This window comes from Lygodium microphyllum, chromosome 5 (genome assembly GCF_053477565.2).
Source record: "Lygodium microphyllum isolate KBCC chromosome 5, Lygodium_microphyllum_v1.1.10, whole genome shotgun sequence".
NCBI classification, from domain to species: Eukaryota; Viridiplantae; Streptophyta; class Polypodiopsida; order Schizaeales; family Lygodiaceae; genus Lygodium; species Lygodium microphyllum.
In genome coordinates, this window is record NC_141139.1 from 89,201,269 (window position 1) to 89,219,871 (window position 18,603).

Consider the following 18,603-nt stretch of genomic DNA (forward strand, 5'->3'; position numbering starts at 1 on the left):
TAGCTTTATTTCTATTTGGCACTAAAGCAAACTCAAAAGCCAAAAGCGTGCTATTTTATCATTTGGGCTATTATTTGAGCTTGAAGATGATTAATACATAAAATACATGCTTTGTGGAGCGCTCACACAAGGCATGGGGGGAGATTGCACCCAATTGGTCTCTTATTCATGTCGTGCATGCTTTCTACCTTGAGTTTTGTGCAAAAAGTAGAGTTCTTTTGTTCTTGGGAACCTTCCGGCGCTCACTACGCGAGCATACAGCATCCGATCTGTGCACCAGTGGTATCAGAGCGAAGCTGAGATCGAGAGCTTCCAATCGCTACCCATCTTACACGAAGGCGGAGCTCCTAGAACGATCGAGCTTTACAGTCAGTTTCATCGCGAACGGTCGATACGGGTGGATTCCTGGCGGTCAAGAACCTCTGTTTACAGCCTCTGATCGCGAAGGACCGGCCTGAGGAAGCGGAGATCTTCTTCAACAAGTCGTTTTTTCTCAGACAAAACAGAGATAAGCTTCATCTTTAATCTTCAATGTTTAAGCTAAAGCTTAAAACTAAGCTTTTAAAAAGCTTAGTGATTGAAATTTTCAAATCGACGGCAGCAGCGGCTTATCTCCGTGATTTTTGGCGGCTGAAAAACGCCCCCCCCCTAAAATTCGTCGACTGTCAATAAGCTCAATTAGAGCTTAGTTACATAAGCCACAAGTCAAAAAATTTCAAAGTTTATCAAGTCTTGCAAGTTTCATTACTCTGCAAGTTCTGTAAGTTAGCAGAGATCAAAATTGACTTATTCCAAAAACTCCCATAAGGACTGTTCCTGCGCAGAAGCACAGAACTGCAAAGTTGTTTCCTGGAAGACTTTGTTCGCATACGTAGACTTGCTGAATCAGTTTCAGCACACACAGCAGATTCTACGAAGACTTCAAATCCCGCAACCGCAAAATTCGAAGACCGTGAAAGCCAAACAAAAATCTATAAGCCTTGTATATCCAACTTTGAGCTACGCTCATCCCGCTAATTGGATTTTAAGAGTGTGAGGTCTTTTGAATTTTTACGAGATGACGGAACAAAATATGGATGATTTAATGGCTGAGGGCGATCTTCCTGAACCTACGATGGAACAAAAATTGGATTTAATTATGATACAGTTGGATGAAGAACGAAGAGCCCGGCAAGCTTTGCAAGTTCAATTGGCCAATTTACAACGATCGACTACCGACAAAGATGGACCACAACCCGAAGATCTTATCCGACGTACCATAGATGCGACTCTCGAAGCTCAATCCATCCGCAAAGAAACAAAGATAAGTAAAAGAAATTTCAAATTCTGTACTTTCAATGGAACTCAAGATGGAAAGACTGTCCTTGCATTCATCAGTCAGTTTGATGATTACTTTCATGAAGAGACATACGCTGAAAAAGATAAAATTAAATGTGTCACTAATCATTTAGTGGATAAAGCATCGCTTTGGTGGACCGTGGTTCGTAAAAGCATAGATTGTCCCACTACCTGGGAGAGTTTCAAAAAGAAGTTTATGCAGAATTTCCTTCCTCCACAATTCCATGAAAAAGCCATAAAGCAATGGGACCTTCTTCAGCAAAGAGATCGTGAGCCTATTTCCCAGTACACCGAACGCTTTTGGAATGCCTTACTGCAACTACGCATGCTTGAAGACGTACCTAAAGCGACTCACAAGTGCAAGTTTATGTCTGGATTACTTGGGCATTACTACGTTGAAGTCAATATGTTCAAGCCTGCAACCCTTGAAGATGCAATCTCTTTAGCTCATGACACTGAAGATAAGATTCGAGAAAGAGACAAACGTCCACAACAATTTCAAACAAATGGTAACTATGGTTCTAAGCAATTCAATTCAAATTTTAGAAGATTCAATCAAAGTCGATTTCCTTCATCATCTTTTCGTAAGTCTTGGACAAAACCACATGCTTTGCCATCAAATACCAATCAAAACCCTAAGCCATCCTCACAGCCAAATCCTAATATTCCTAGACTTCCTGCCATTGCAAACAATGTATCTAAAGTCAAACCTATAGTGTGTTACAAATGTCATCAACCTAGACATTTAGCAGCCAATTGCCAATCGAAGAAGCTACCTATCCATATCAACTATCTTGGAGCAATGGAAGATGAAGAACATGAGGAAATGCCTAACTTTACGGAAGATGGGGACGACATTGCTACTCCTTTGGATACTTTACCAGGTATGCCAACTCCACATTCTTTGTTGACAATGAAATGTTTAGTGCATGGAAAAGAAGAGATTATTTTGCATGATGATGGTAGTACACATGATTTTATTTTTGCAAAGTTAGTGAAAGAATTGAAATTACAAACTGTTCCTATGCATTATCGCATTAAAGCAACATTCTTAGGCATAAGGTATAATGGAACACAAGAGGTGCAAGATTTAGAAATTCAAATTGGTAAATACACTGAAAAAATGAATTTCTTAGTTGTACCTTTACAGTCCAGTGATATTATCCTAGGTATGCCTTGGTGTCATCAACATAATCCTGACATAGATTATTCCACGCATTCAATTAAAATTCATTTTTAAGAAAAACAAATTACATTGTATGGTATGCACGCATCTAATAATTTTCCACTGCTTACTCATACTCAAGCTAAACGTGTATTACGTAAAAGTAGTAAATCTTATCTAATTTGGGTGAATAAACTTCAAGCTAAAGGAAAACATATGCACCCTAGGCATAAAGAATTCATTGCACAATTTAAAGATTGTTTTGCTGAAGATTTACCACTTGGACTACCTCCTTCACGTCCTGAAGACCACAAAATAGATTTAATTCCTGGTATACAACCACCCTGTAAAGCACCATATAGACATAACTAGATTGAACAGAAAGAAATTCAAAATCAAGTTAAGGAATTATTAAACAGAGGATTAATTAGACCTAGTAGTTCTTCATTTGGCGCACCTGTTTTGTTGGTAAAGAATAATAATAATACTTATCGCATATGCATTGATTATCGTATCCTAAATAAAATTACTGTTAAGAATAGATATCCAATTCCTAGGGTAGATCTTCTTATGGATAAACTACAAGGTTCTGCCATATTTAGTAAAATAGATCTTAAATCTAGTTATCATCAAGTGAGATTAGATAAATCTGATATATTTAAAACTACATTTAGAACACAATTTAGACATTATGAATTTTTAGTGATGCCTTTTGGAATTGACTAACGTACCTGTTACATTTAGTAGAATGATGAATCGCATATTTTTGAAATATCAGTATTGTGTTATAGTATTCTTTGATGATATCTTGGTATTCAGTAAAAATGAGAAAGAGCATTATAAACATCTGTCTTTGGTTTTCAAGTTGTTGAAAGATAATCAATTGTATGCTAATCCAGAAAAGAGTGAGTTCTTTCAAACAGAAATTGAATATCTAGGTCATATTGTGTCATCAGAAGGTATTAAGGTTGACCCTAAGAAGATAGAAGCAATATTGAACTGGCCTATATCCAAAAATGTGCATGAGTTATGTTTTTTTCTAGGTCTTGCTAGTTTTTACAAGAAGTTTGTGCGAAATTTTTCATTACTTGCTTTGCCTTTGACTAAACTTTTAAAGAAATGTATTGTTTATCATTGGTCTGATAATCAATAGAAATCTTTTGATTTATTGAAACATGCATTAATCCATACTCCTGTATTACAACTACCTGATTTCAATAGACCATTCTTTTTAGTAGTTACTGATACTACCGGATCTGGAATAGGAGCTGTCCTTATGCAAGATAATCATCCCATAGCCTATTCTAGCTGTAAACTGAAACCATCCGAACTTAAATATTCTACATATGATAAAGAATTATTAGCTATTGTACAAGCTTTACGTCAATGGAAACATTACTTAATGGGTTCTGAATTTATGATTAAAACTGACCAACAAAGTATTAGACATCTCCTGAGTCAATCCCAAATATCGGACCGACATATCAAATGGGCAGCTTTCATTCAGAGTTTTCATCCCCTTATATAGTATCAACCAGGTAAAGAAAATATAGTAGCCAACGCTTTAAGTAGAAGACCGACCATTCATAATATCTCTGTCATATCATTTGATTCTCTAACTTCTATGAAAGATACTTATCATCAGGATCTTACTTTTCAATCTAATTGGAATAAATTAGTTGAAAATAACTGGATTCCTATTGATTCACTGTCTTACAACGATGGATTCATGTTTTATGAAAAGAGATTATGTGTTACAGTTCCATTTAGATCTTTTGTTTTGAATGAGATTCATTATCCTCCATATCAAGGTCATAGAGGTATCATATCTACTTTGCGTACAAGGACTGAAGATTTTTATTGGCCACATATGGACACTGATGTATCTAATTTTGTTTCTGAATGTTTAGTTTGTCAAAGAGTTAAGAGACATCATGGTAAACAGTATGGCTTACTTATGTTTTTATCTATTCCATCAAGACCATGGGAACAGATTTCTATGGATTTTATTACTGGTTTACCTAACACTAAAGCTAACCATGATATGATTTGGACTGTTGTAGATAGGTTTAGTAAACAAGCATATTTCATTCCATGCAAAAAAACTTTAACAGCATCTCAGGTAACACAATTGTTTTTTAAAACTGTTTTCACTAATCATGGATTACCAAAAGTTATTATTTCTGACCGTGATTCTAAATTCTGTAATAATTTTTGGATTACTTTGTTTGCTAACTTAGAAATAAAGATTGATTTCTCATCTGCATTTCATCCTGAGACTAATGGACAAACAGAAGCCACTAACAGTACTATTTTAGATCTTTTACGTGCTTACACTATTTCTAAACCACAGACATGGGATACACATTTACATTTACTTCAGTTTGTATATAACAATACACCACACACTGCTACAAAGAAAGCACCGTTTGAAGTGATTTATAGTTATAGATTGTCTACGTCTGTTACATCTTTATCAAATAGAATTCAGAGTGCTGATGATATTGCTAACATGCACGCTACTATTTTTTATGAGGTTAAAGACATGATTACCAAAGCCCAACAATCATATACAAAACAAGCCAATAAGAAAAGACAAGCCATGAATTTCAAAGTTGATGACTATATTTGGTTAAGAATAAAAAAACGTAGATTACAAAGTATAGATAAACAACCATTTGTGAAATTAGCACCTAGATTCTATGGACCATTTAAGATCATTCACAAAATCAATGACAATGCATTTAAGTTAGAATTACCACCACATTGAAAAATTCACAACACCTTTCACATTAGTTTATTACGACCCTTTAGAGGCCAATTACCTGTACACCCTGTTTATGAAAACCCACCTTTGCTAGATGAAGAGACTGAAATCCTTGAGCCTGAAGCTATCATAGATACTAACTTTATGACCACTAGAACTGGCCGTAGATATTCTAGATATTTGGTCAAGTTTAAAAAACCATCCTGTTGAAGAGGCCCAATGGATGCACGCTAGAGACTTAAAAGCTTTCCCCACTCTGTTAGCTCCACATTGAGCTAATAGCAATTGAGGACAATTGCTATCCCACCCCGGGGATATGATGCCAGGAGGCATATTTCACGGTGGATTCCGTGCCACGGTGGATTCCGTGAGGTTTTACGGTGGATTCCGTAAACTTTGTTGATCGGGGCTCATACACAAAGTGGATTCTTTGTACAAGAAGTCGATGGGGACGCCTATCCTTTTCAGGCGTTTCGTTAATTTAGTGTATACATGGATGATTCCATAGCGGGTGATTCCGCAAAACACATTTTAAATTAATAAACGCTTATGAGTTTAGAGTGCGCACTCCTGATAAATTAAGGTTAAGATTGATTTCTAACCAATTGATTTATTTATGTAGCTGAAGACTGCTAGGTATTCACTTTTGTCGATTTAATTGTATTATTTTACTAACGATTGTGAATGCTTCAGTTGATATGTAGAGATAGCAGCAGTGGCGGAGGAAGGCATTGGAGGATAGCGTGTATTCGAATTATCATTTATATTTTGATGGGCGCATACCTTAGGCATGGCGCCTATATTTTGTCGCACCTATTTATTAAGGCGTTGGATATTTATTTATTATTTTTGTATGCGCATGGGCATACGATTATGATATTTGTATTTGGACATTGTATTGGGTATGCCTGATTCTTTGGGCGCCCGCCCATTAGCTTTATTTCTATTTGGCACTAAAGCAAACTCAAAAGCCAAAAGCGTACTATTTTGTCATTTGGGCTATTATTTAAGCTTGAAGATGATTAATACATAAAATACATGCTTTGTGGAGCGCTCACACAAGGCATGGGGGGAGATTGCACCCAATTGGTCTCTTATTCATGTCGTGCATGCTTTCTACCTTGAGTTTTGTGCAAAAAGTAGAGTTCTTTTGTTCTTGGGAACCTTCCGGCGCTCACTACGCGAGCATACAGCATCCGATCTGTGCACCAGGTCCTCCCTAATGTAGCTGCTCCTTGGCTAGATATTGTTCACTTTACTCCTATTGTGCTTGTGGCATGATGTTTTGTGCTAGGCTTTGATAGCCTTTTGCTGAGCTAAAACATGTCTTTCAGCTGATTAGCATTCTTAAACAGCCCCAAAACACACTTAATTAATGAAAAACCCTAAAAAGGGGAGCAGTCCGAGAGTGTTTCAGTGGTCCCCATTCAGCCTTCAACATCTATAAATAGGCAGGCTGCCCCCATTCAGCCTTTTTCTCATCTATGCAGGTTTCACACCCTTGAGTACAAATTTCAGCCATCAGTCTACCTCTACATGGCTGTCCAGCCTTCGAGATTGCTGCCACCTCTCCATCATCCCTTGCAGTGCCCTGGCGCCTTCCTCCAAGCTGTGTTTGTCATCTTCCAACCATCGCCAACATCATCATCACCTTCTCCTACTTGCGTTTAGTGCTTCAAACCCTTCTGGCATCATCATTTTGTAGATTCCACACTCTTGTAGTAGTCACAGACTTGGGATCCATCACCGGTGGACGTCACTCTCCGACACATTGCTCAGCCCTTGAGTATCTATACACTCTTACATTCATTTGCACGATTCATTCACTTCAAAGTTGTGTTCTTCTCTCCCTTCTTCTGTTTGTGTTTGAGTTTCTGTGTTTGAGTTTTTGAGTTTTGCGTCTAGGGTTTGAGTTCTACTATCTATGTTTGTGTCTGTCTCTTGTGTTTCTGTCGTGGTTGTACACTCTGTGTTTCCTCAGTGCAAACCCTAGCAGCTTTCTTCACACCTTTTGGCTTGGCTTGTGCATTGTTAGGATTTTTTATGGTTGGCCAGAAGCCCTGACGTATATACTTTTACTCATTTAATTTAAGCTTCTTCACAAGAAAAAGAAATATTTCAAGACATTTTCTTGATAGGATGAATATAGCCTGTGAAGTGAATCACCGCACCTATACTGAGATCCTCTCCAGATTCACTCTTATGAACAGTTCATCCTACCTAAACGTACCGTACAACTCAGTATGATATTGCACTTTGCAAGTGTGCCTAGAGTCACTCTAGAGAAAGAAACAAAAAGGTGCTCCTTCCAGCAAGCAGAGAGCATTCCCTGCTCTGCCTTTCCATCCCTTGTATGGATAATAAGCGAGCCAGATCTATTTGGGTCTACAAACAACAAATCTGTTAGGTTGTCCATCCCAAATTTTGAGGAGCTTCCAGATATGGAGCTTGCAGATGATATACTTGTTTAGTAGTTTGCTTAGAAGGGGTGAAGATAACTTCAGGGATTTTGTGGCTGCAACAGAGGTAGGGACTCAGGAACTCTCATTAATTAGCATCACACCCTTAAATCTTGAGCACTGGCAGAAACTTCTATACTGGAGTACAGCCAGACTTTCATTAGCAGGGAGGGTGGTGGTGGCTAACCAGGTCCTTCACACCACCATGTGGTATATCACTTCCTGTAGGGCCTTCTCCAAGTAATGCATTGGCCAAGTGAAATGGCACATCAAGAATTTTATTTGATCAGTTAGCAAACCATGGATTCTGTCCTCAAATGTACAAAAAACTTGTCACAATGCATGAAATGGCTACTGCGACTTTGCCTTCAGGTTTTTTCAGTATTGTACTTTATGAGTGGGTCATACATACATGCTTGGAGACAGATGCACAATCTATTTGCTGCTCGGACAATTCAAGGGCTCCGATATTCTTTATGGATTTCTTATATCGCCTATTGAAACTTGAAGACAACATAAATAACATGGTGAACATATAATGCAAACACAATAGTTACACAACTTTAACAAGTCTAAAATGTTCATCTTACCCTAGCATACCTATCTCTCCCTCCTTTCTCATCTTCCTATGTACCAAGGCTAATCAATGAGACAATAGCCAAAAATAAACATCTAACTAAACCATATTGTAGGGCGTTCAGCTTAAGTGAAACAATTCAAAATAAAAACATCTGCAAACAAATATTCAATTCCAGTAAATTGGAGCAAAAAGTGAACAAGCACAAATCGTTTTCTTGATGCACGATGAAACCGACTTCATTGCTTTCATATGATTAATTCTGGTTCCTTAACTTCATTATAATCCAAGCCTTCTGTCAAAAAATCAATGGAATTTGAGCAAGATAGGGCCAGAAAACTAAGCCCACTATGTTTCACAACTTGGGGTAAATTATTGGAAAGAGGGTTCTACCTTCAAAGAAACCGTGTCAAAAACATACACATCAGAAAACATAGTAGTAGGATCACTCCCACCAATTATCCATAATTCACTGTCTCTGATAAGGGTGCAAGTATGGTATGCTCGTGGTTGAAATGGTGCTTTGGCTTGCACAAGTCGCCATTGTTCTATCCGAGTGTCAAAAGCCCATACATCGTTGAAAAACTCATTGCCATTTCGACCACCCACAACATAGATATCTTTTCCAAGGAGCGTTGCTGTATGACCAGCTCGGCCCTTTAGATGCCTATGGCCTGTCCAAAAGAATAGGAACAGCAAGAAACTGCTGGTTAGGCGAGTGAATCACAATTAATTTGTATAAAATATACAAATTTACAAGCACATAGCAGACTCGTTAATGCCCTTTTTATGACAGCACTGCTCCTAAAATCAAGATGGCCAAATAAGCAAGCATTATACAATTGAACTATAGCCATGGTCTAATCTCTATAAGTGTCTTATAGTAGATGCATGAACTACCGGAGAACTTCAAAATAAGACATTCTTTCAGAACCCCAAAAGTCCTATTGCGCTACAAGCATTCAATAGTATTTTGCTATTATCAAAGTGTTGGAGAGCATATGGCATTCCTTGATTGGGCCAAAGACTTAGAAAGAGGAAACTGCTTTACCCCCTTCCCCCCTTTTGACCTACTGTCACCACTGCCAGCACAACATCTCCTTCACTTCTCCTCCTCCCCTTATCCTCCCCTCTCACCCTACCTCCCCTTTGGGCCATCTTCCTCTCCCTTCATGTAGCTTTCACCCCTCTTCCACCTCTTCCACCCCTTTTTCTTTGTCATTTCTGCTCCCCACCAGCAGATTCACGCCACCCCTTGGCTGCACATGTGCTGCTGCTGCTGCTCCACCCACCTGCTTGCCTTCACACTCATTTGAGCTCCCCACACCCTCATTCTCATCATGTTCCCCTCATTGTCATGCTACTCTAACTGGGTGAAATGTATAATTATTTTTTTGCCCTAAAGAGCTTAGTTAAATGTGGCACCGCTCTTAAATTTTAAAATATTGCACTTGGCTAGCAAGATGGGATATGTAAAAGAGTTGCACAAAATAGAAATCCAAGCACTCCACAAGGCAAACAATAAGAGAGGTGGTGGAGATTCCAACCGACAGATGTAGGATCCACATATGATGTATGTGCATGTGGGATGGTGGTGAAGTAAAGAGATGCGCTTGCTGTAGTGCGTGCGTGTGTCTGTGTGTGTGTGTGTGTGTGTGTGTGTGTGTGTGTGTGTGTGTGTGTGAGAGAGAGAGAGAGAGAGAGTATATTAACGTCTCTAAAAGGCCAATGTGGCCTATGAGACCAAAGCAGTACATACAATGATGGTGTGTTTCTCATCTGGAACGAGAAAAAAGATGAAAAACATGCCTATAAGACTGAAAAGGAAATGAAATAGTGTCCTATAAAAGGGGAAACATGTCAGTGATCTGAAAGTGAGAGTAGAGAAAGGAAAACTCTCCATCAATGATATGTCTGTTCTCTAGGGAGGTGTATCTCTGCATGGCTAAGGCGTCTCGGCATCTGTCTCCTGTGGCGCTCAATGATGGCTTTAATTTGTCTGTGGTGTGGATGTCTAGGCCTTCGTCCGGGTGGACGTAGGCGCCTAGACCGGCTAAGTGCCACTGCTCTATCCAAAGGAACACCTACAGAAGATGAGGTCCAATGATGATATACTCCTGTAGGCTGTGTGACAGTAGTAGTGGTATCTGCCATACCGCCAAGAATTTGGTCTTCCATGCGAAGATGAAACACATTGAGGTGAGATATCACTTCATTCATGAGGTCATTGAGGACAGGTTTGTTGAACTTGTCAAGATCTCAATTGACCAAAATCCTGCAGACTTGCTCATAAAAAGCCCCTCTACAGAGAGCTTTGCCTTCCTTTGGAGGTTGATGGGCGTTGGATGAGATGACATCTTTCCTCATCCTACTGTATCTATGTATTTGTTGTACTATCTTTTCTTTTTTCCTTTCACTCCTCATCATTGAGGCAAATTTTCCTACAGCAACTAGGTTTCTCTGAATCTATGTCAACACCTAAAGAACTCTCCTTGTGCTTGGCTTGTGATTTCTCCTTCTTCTTCCCCCATCTCGTACCTACTATGAAAGCCTTCATGGAGCTAGAGCCTAGATCCACTAGCTCCAACCTCTCTGAGGCACTCATCATGCTCCAAGATAAGCAAGGCTAGCTCCTCCCATAGAAGAGTCTCTCGCATCCTCAATGTAAGAAGGTTGGTGTAGAAGACATCATACGTCAAAGATGGCAGTTGAGTCAAGAGACTCATCACCATATCCTTTGAAGATATCATCTTGCCAAGAGATGCAAGCTCATCCCTCATATCCTCTAGCTTAGTGATGTAATCGTTCATGAAAGGAGAGTCATCAATACTGAGCATCCAAAGTCTCTTCTCCAATGTGATCCTATGTGGGCAAATGTCTTCTAATGATACACAGAAGAAAGTTTTGTCCACACTTATGCCATTGTCCACAACATGCATGCATGCACCAAGACAAAGAATCATGTAGGCTCATGAAGAGGAAGGAAAGGGCTCTAGAGTTGAGCCAATCCCATAAGGCTGCACGGTCCATCATCAATCCCACTTTGGGATCCTCCATGGCTCGAGTAATAGGGTGGGTAACAAACTCCCAAAGATCGAATGTCAAGAATACACTCCGCCTTGCAAGACCAAAGCAAATAATTGGATCCATCCAGCCAATCGTCTTTGGGCAAGGCAAAGGAGGAAGAATGGGCACTTGCACTGATGGTGCCATCATAGGCATGCTAGGGCCAGAAAGATGGGTCCTACAAGAGACATGATTTGCGGGGGGGGATAAGATGGCTGCTCCAATTTGTGTGACCTAGCAAAAGAGAGTTCTCGTTCAAAATGGGGCGCAAACCTCCGATCTCTACAATGATCATGCCACTTCTTAGAGGGAGTAGGAATAGACTCATCATCTGAGTCAACATAGCCTTGGAACTAGTGATATTCCATGCCTCTAGACCTACAAATACACTAATCTGTTGCATTTGGCTATAGAAGAGCCCAAACGCAAAGAATAATCAGCTCCACCTGCAAGAAAACAGTTGTAGATGTCTCGCCTTTGTTGAAAGCACCTATAAAATGCAAAAAAATATGTGTCTTCTGCAACAAACAGTAGACTAAAAATTTGTGTTTTTAACAGTAGGGCGGTCTTCTTTGAAGGAAACCTCCGTGTCCTCACTTAGGCGATCATACCATGTGAGAGTGTGCAATGGAAGGGGAACATAAACACGCAAAGAAAAGGAGAAGAAAGAAGACAACTGGAATGAAAGATAAATGTGCACTAAATTTAGAAAGAATGCTGAATACAATGATAGCTCTGACCAACCCCTGCACATAGCCCAAAGCATCAATGAGGACACCGGACAAGCTAGAAAATGATAACAGCACTGGGGACGATGACGGAGATGGTGACAATGACAAAGTACGCAACCAGCAGCCCCTACCAAAGATGGAGAAGAATGCAAAACGCCCCTAAATTGGCCAACCAGTATTAGAAAATGCCGAAAATGTTGATGTGGTAAGAAGAATTTTAATTTGGCTCACTAGCACCAAAAAATGCCAAAAATGTTGACGTGACAAGGAGAATTTTAACTAGCCAGCTACCACATTTAGTGGCTCAGCTCGCTGGCTGGCCAGTTTAGGGGCATTTCAGCTATTTATAGCTGGTGGGCACTATGGGCAGATCATTCTTCTTCCTCCTCTGCAAGTGCACATTTCGAATTTTGGCATTCTATCTCTGGTAAGGGCAGCTGGCTACACACCTCCATCTCCATCTCTGTCACCGTCACTATCTCCGATGTTGTCATCATTTTCCAACCTAATCCAATGCCCTCACCGATGCTTTGGGTTGTGTGCGAGAGGAATGATTGGTCCATCATTGTATTCAACGTTCTTTCCAAATTTAGTGTAGATTTCTCTTTCATTCCTACTATCTTCACTCTTCTCCTTTTCTCTCCGTGTTCTTGTTCCTCTTCTATAGAGATATTAGAGCTCCTAATGTCTCAAACTGAGGCTCACAAGCAAGAGATGACAGTGCATGACAGAGATGACTGCAAACACGTGCAGCCTTAATGGACTTGGCCCTACCAACATGAACACAACCCAAATCTAGCACAAAACTACAATGCACTAAGCAGGATTGCTAACAATCTAACTGATAGTGTAAACACGCTAAAACTAAAATGACACCCTGAAAATTGAAATGCAAGGGTTGTCATAGCTCCAATGTCTCCATCAAATACCCGAATATATTGGGCTTTGCATACCCTGCATAGGTGGTTACATATTGTGTACATTTGGTCCATGCATTCCCATGGTTGAAGCATTACTGGCCATTTCTTGGAAAACCAAACCACCTCTAAAATACCCCAACTAACCCACATTAGCATGTATGCCTTGCTGTCTATAATCCATTTGATTGGCACTTCCCAATTGGCCTTGCATTTGTATCGATTGCCCCATCGACACCAATGGCTTTTGATCATTGGCTACATTTGGAAACATCATGAGGCTACATAGGCTCTTCTTTTGGTACATCTTGCTGACTTGAATCTTTAGAAGGAGACTTCCTCTACTTGCCTTTTTTGTCCTTCTTTGATGAATTCAAGAAACGTATGAACTAAGGATCTTTATCCATTTGGGCAAAGATACCAGTTGTTGTTCTCAACAGATCCCTAAATTGGTCATCATATTCTTCATCTTCTTACTGGTCATCAGTATCAAGATGCCTAGAAGGACCCACATTTTGATCTACACCAACATTATCAACTTGCTATGCATGTAGAGTACCTTGTCCAAGATTATTTTGTGAGTCTTCAGACTGAGAAGCATCATCATTGCTTGACCACATCTCACTATATGAAGACATGTTTACTATAGCACTTAGCTGATCACAAATTCAACACATGTGCAATGCTTCTAGCTTCCAATCAAGTGCCACAAGCCCACCAAATCAAGGGACTTGATCGTATCCCAACATCGAACCATGAAACCAGCTTTCCTTCTTTGAAAGGGTGGAAAATGACCTAATTAAGCACTAATTACAGCAAGCAATAAATGCACAACATAAACAAAAATACAAACATTGAGCTATGTATAATGCGAAGGCTTCATGAAGAGACTTAGGCATTGTGATAGGGGTAAAGAATATAGAGATATGGGTAGAGGTAGGGGAAAGGGAAGGGGAAGGGAGAGAAGAGGACGTAAAGGAACAGGAAATAGAAATAGAGCTACACATAGGGGATGAGACACAAAAGGAAGAGTATGTAGAAGTAGAGAGAAGTGAATGGAGATCCGAGAGAGTAGAGGAGCTTGTAAGAGAGAGATAGAAGAAGAGGAGGTGGTAAACGAGGTACACGTAGAGGTCATTGAGGATAAAGAGGAAAAGGTTAAAGCAAAAAACCACTTTTCTTTTAACACCAACTCCCAAAAAAAAAAGGACCAAAACTGGACAGATTGTACACGTCCAACCGGACTGGACAGATCGTACTATATGGATCTGTCCATGGACAGAATCCAACCATGCCCTTGCAGTATTGCTTTAGCTTGTATTGCAATTGGAAAAGTATACTGAGATTTGGCTTGAATCTCCTTCACTTTCCAACACCTCTTGCTGCCGAAATATATAGCAAGACTTCAAACCAATTTGCCCCATGGCTTGACATGGATTGACCTTCAATTTGCACTTGAGATGACGAATTTAGTCCCCCAAATTCATTCACAGCTGCCTGATCTCTTGAATTCTCTGAATTACCCCAAATTTCAGCAAGTGAATTAAAGTGCTAGACCTTCCTCTTTTGGGCATGGGTCCCATGTGGTTGGTAGACCCTAATTTCTGCTATGAATTAGGGTCTACCACAGCAACTCTATAGACGCTCCTCTTCACAGTCAAGATTTTGCTGAAATCTTTAGGGATTGGCTTAGAGAAAGCTGATAAATGAGAGACTAGCTGAGGGGAGAGAAAATTCTGTAGTTTGATACGAGAACTAGGCTGAAACAGTCAGCTGCTGCCCCTTCCCAGCCTGTAGACCTGTTGCCTGCTGCCAAAACCAGCCCAAAATCTGTAGGTGCCTGTTTCACAACTCTCACCTCATCCTCCAAGCCTTGATTCTGATGTCAACTGCAGCAAGATGGTGGTTCCTGGGCTGGAATCTGCCCCAGACAGCAGTCAGCTACTCTCCCCTCAGCTTGACACGACCAAAATCAGCCCTCCTCTCTCCTCCAGCTCCAATGCTTTTCAACCCTTGCATGGGAAAGGTTTGCCAGGCGGCAACCTTCCTTATCCAATTTTCAGCCAACCAAATTAACTTTCAATATTATTCATTCGAAAAATTAGGTTGACCCTTAATGGGGTAGACACTCTCCTAGCGAATGATCCAAAAACTGACAGACTGCAAGAAATGTTGCTGACTAGGTCAAAAGTGTCCACTTTGCCCACTTCCCAACGCCTACATCAGCTGCCAACATGAAAAATGGCCATGCAATGTAGAGAAAGGTGTCGCATGCTACTAGGAAGCCATGTGGCCTACAAGGAAGAAAGTGGATATGAATTAGAAGGTTATGGACAGCAGTGAACGTGTTTTAGAAACCCGAATCTCAATCTAATATGCCTAGGTGAATATTGCTATAATATACAAAGGATTGATAGACAAAGAGAGAGCCAAAGCTCCAAATGTCCTTTGCCAGACTCTAGCAAATGCTCAATCAAGAGATGGACACAAAGAAAGACAAGTAACAATAGGCTTGCTAACAACATCATGCTCCTCAATCTTCCTACATCCCTCACGAGAAACAGCAACTATTGGACAGCCCTCCACTCCTTGAGCATTCACCTAGCATATCAAGTTTGTTCACTGAGTTTCATTTCAACATTCATCATTCAATCTCTTTCTTCGTCGTTTGCATTCTTATCTAAGTTCATTTGTTACATTGTGGTCATATACTCTCCATGTTTTCTCTACAAACCCTAGTGTATCCTCGCATGTCCTACTTTCTCCACTCAAGCCGTGGACTCAAAGGGCCTCAGGCTGCCTTTGAGGACTAAGATAGAGTTGTTGGAGTTGAAGCATGGGAAGTAGCCTTTTATGTCAAGGATGATGTTGTGATGTTGGAGAGGTCAAGGTTAGCTTTGAAGGTATTGTGCATAGTAGCACAATCAAGAATCAACTTTCCATAAGTTAGCTGGCTTTTTTGTGGATCATGATTCTAGTACACATTGGGGAGTTCACTTGGGCTGATATGGACTCCAACAAATGGAAATTGGCATATCGACTCCAACAAATGGAAATTGGCATACTTAAGCATGGACTGCTTCTTTCTTGCAAGCAAAGCCCTAGTCATCAAACAACACTTGCTAGCTTGTATATAGTTCTCCTTAACGCTTCTCATCAAAATGTACAGCAAACATTGAATTCATGCTATTCTTGCCCTAGAAATTTTGATGATTCTATTCTAAGCTTGTATATAGAATAATGTAATTCTCAAGATCTAATTTCATAGATTGTTACTTTGGGTCATTCCCAAAATCCTTCACATCATAAATTAATGCATATGGTCATTTATAACTTGAGAACAACTAGATGATCCTCCCATAAACATTGCCAAGGCCTATCATTGTTTGTTACTATGAGGAGATGATCTCTAAAAACTTCTTCATATCGAATACAAGCACTATAGCGATTCTCATTCCTTGAAAATGTTCTTCATAATTCAACTGCATCCTTCATAGAGGTGTTCAAAGTAGTAATCCAAAATCAAAAAATTAAGCATGCATTGCCATTTCATTGCTCTATACATGACTGGTGGCATATGACATGCAACATGCCTCTTAGCTGGCAGCCTTTGCAATAAAGTGTTTTGGGTGCTCTACCTATGGGACAATTTTGGCAAAAGGGAGCATTGCATCAGCTTATTGTCAAAATGTTTCAGCCATCGAGCAATTTATCATATGTCATGGTCATGTCAAATAGCTGATGCTTGATGGTTTGTTGAAATTCAATGTCCGAGCAAAGAAGTTGGCAAGAATTTCTGGGTGATACGCATTGCTTCCCCTCAAATTCTTCACCTTTGTGCACATGTGCAAGCGAATGTGTCGTATCCAAGAGCATTCTTGCTCCATCTAAAGGCGCTTTTTTTTTTTTAAGAAAAACAAAAGCTGGTTGATTTCAATTTACGCTAAATCTGAGCAAGAGTGATGGGTGCTGGGTCAGATGCTAAAACCTCTTCACGCCAGCATTCTATTGGATCTGTTTGGCATGCTAATTACTCATCAGTTCTTACAACATCTCTCACTTATATACCGATGATCCAACGTGATCTTTCAATTTGGTTTCTCCATACAAGGATAGGTTAGATTATATTCTATGGCGAGGTTGTCTTATATTAGTATGGAAAACTACCACACACAGACAGACTGACTGGCAGAGAGAGAGAGAGAGAGAGAGAGAGAGAGAGAGAGAGAGAGAACCCGGGAGTCGTTGCCAATCGAGGTGCATGGCTCTAGCGTGGTGCGCAAGCTCCCCCGTCCATCCCTGAGAATTTTCAAATTCTAGGCGCAAAAAACTTAAATAAGTCTCGCGCAAGGTGCAGGTGCCCCTATGGATGCTTACCATTTTTGTAATTCATTTTTTACTAATACAATATAGATCTATATTTCGGGGTAATTTATAAATAAAAGAATATTCAAGTGAAAATGAAACGATCAAACGATATCAAGCAAGCAGAAGTCAAAGGCCACATTTGCAAACAACATTTACAAACAAGAAGGCACTCAAGGAGGCTCCTGAGCAAGAGCATTACCCTTGCGGAATTTCTTTTGGTTTGAAAGCAATAAATTTGGCAACATTCACGTGCTTATCTTGCAAACAAAACAAGAGGTCTTGCATGCTTTTCATCTCTCTACTTGATAAGCTCCTCTTGAAAGACCTTTTGCATTATGTAATACCACATATGCTCACCCCACTCGCAGATCCAAGCATCCCCATACCATAATTCTATTGTGCCTTAGACCACAGGTTGTCAAAGGTATCCATTATACTTCTCATAGCAATTATTCTTCCAATATCCACTATACTTCTAACAACACCCACCACTAGATAGTTGCCCATGCATCTAATGCAGATGTAGGCTTTCATGATTTTGTTGAAAGATCGATCACACTTGGTAGCTCTAACAGTGCTACACTATACTTTTAACAACACCCACCACATGATAGTTGCTCATGCATCTAATGTTGATGTAGGCTTTTATGAATCTATTGAAAGATGGGTCACACTTGGTAGCTCTAACACTGCTTCGCACAATTTTTTACACTCCATGATCTCATCAACAAAATGATAGAACAAAGAAGGGTAAGTCTAAGAATTCTTTTGTTTTTTAATGTCTCAATTGCATTCAACTAATTAAGAAACTATCATTGAATTATTGCCAACATATACTCTAGCCATTATTAAGATTCAAAGGTTTACTATCTTTGTCTTATGATCAATGTAAGGTGGAAGATGAATCCATGGATCATGCACGTGTATGTGCCTTCCCTTCAATAAACACAAAAGTTAGGAAAAGCTCAATTCATCTCCCAACCACTCAAGATGAAAGCCTCTTTTAGCATCGTACTAGCATCTTTAGGTAGATCCATAGACTATTTTTAGACCAACTTTTAGTAAGTTGATTCACATTGATTGCTTATCATTTGTCCCTTTGGTCCATATATCCTTGTGCCTTGATGTAAACTATCCCTTGATCCCTTAACCCGGTCACAATGCCTTAGCATAATAGTCAATTACCTACTATTAGTGCTATGGTCAAGCTATCCT

The 18,603-nt window shown here is 39.8% G+C and overlaps 1 protein-coding gene across 4 annotated transcripts in view; it reads right to left on the reverse strand.

Moving 5' to 3' along the window:
• Nucleotides 1–17,378, reverse strand: part of LOC148036112 (uncharacterized) — a 127,364-nt gene extending 109,986 nt beyond the window's left edge. For all 4 annotated transcript variants that reach the window (XR_015690902.1, XM_087678103.1, XM_087678102.1 and 1 more), the window contains exons 1-2: nt 17,256–17,378; nt 8,700–8,980 (exon numbers count right to left, since the gene is read on the reverse strand). Coding sequence is in view for 3 of the 4 variants with exons in the window: in XM_087678103.1 (XP_087534229.1) it covers nt 8,700–8,980; nt 17,256–17,283 (309 nt within the window). In the remaining variant the exon portion in view is untranslated. The remainder of the gene's footprint in view (nt 1–8,699; nt 8,981–17,255) is intronic.
• Between the last annotated feature and the right edge of the window lie 1,225 nt (nt 17,379–18,603).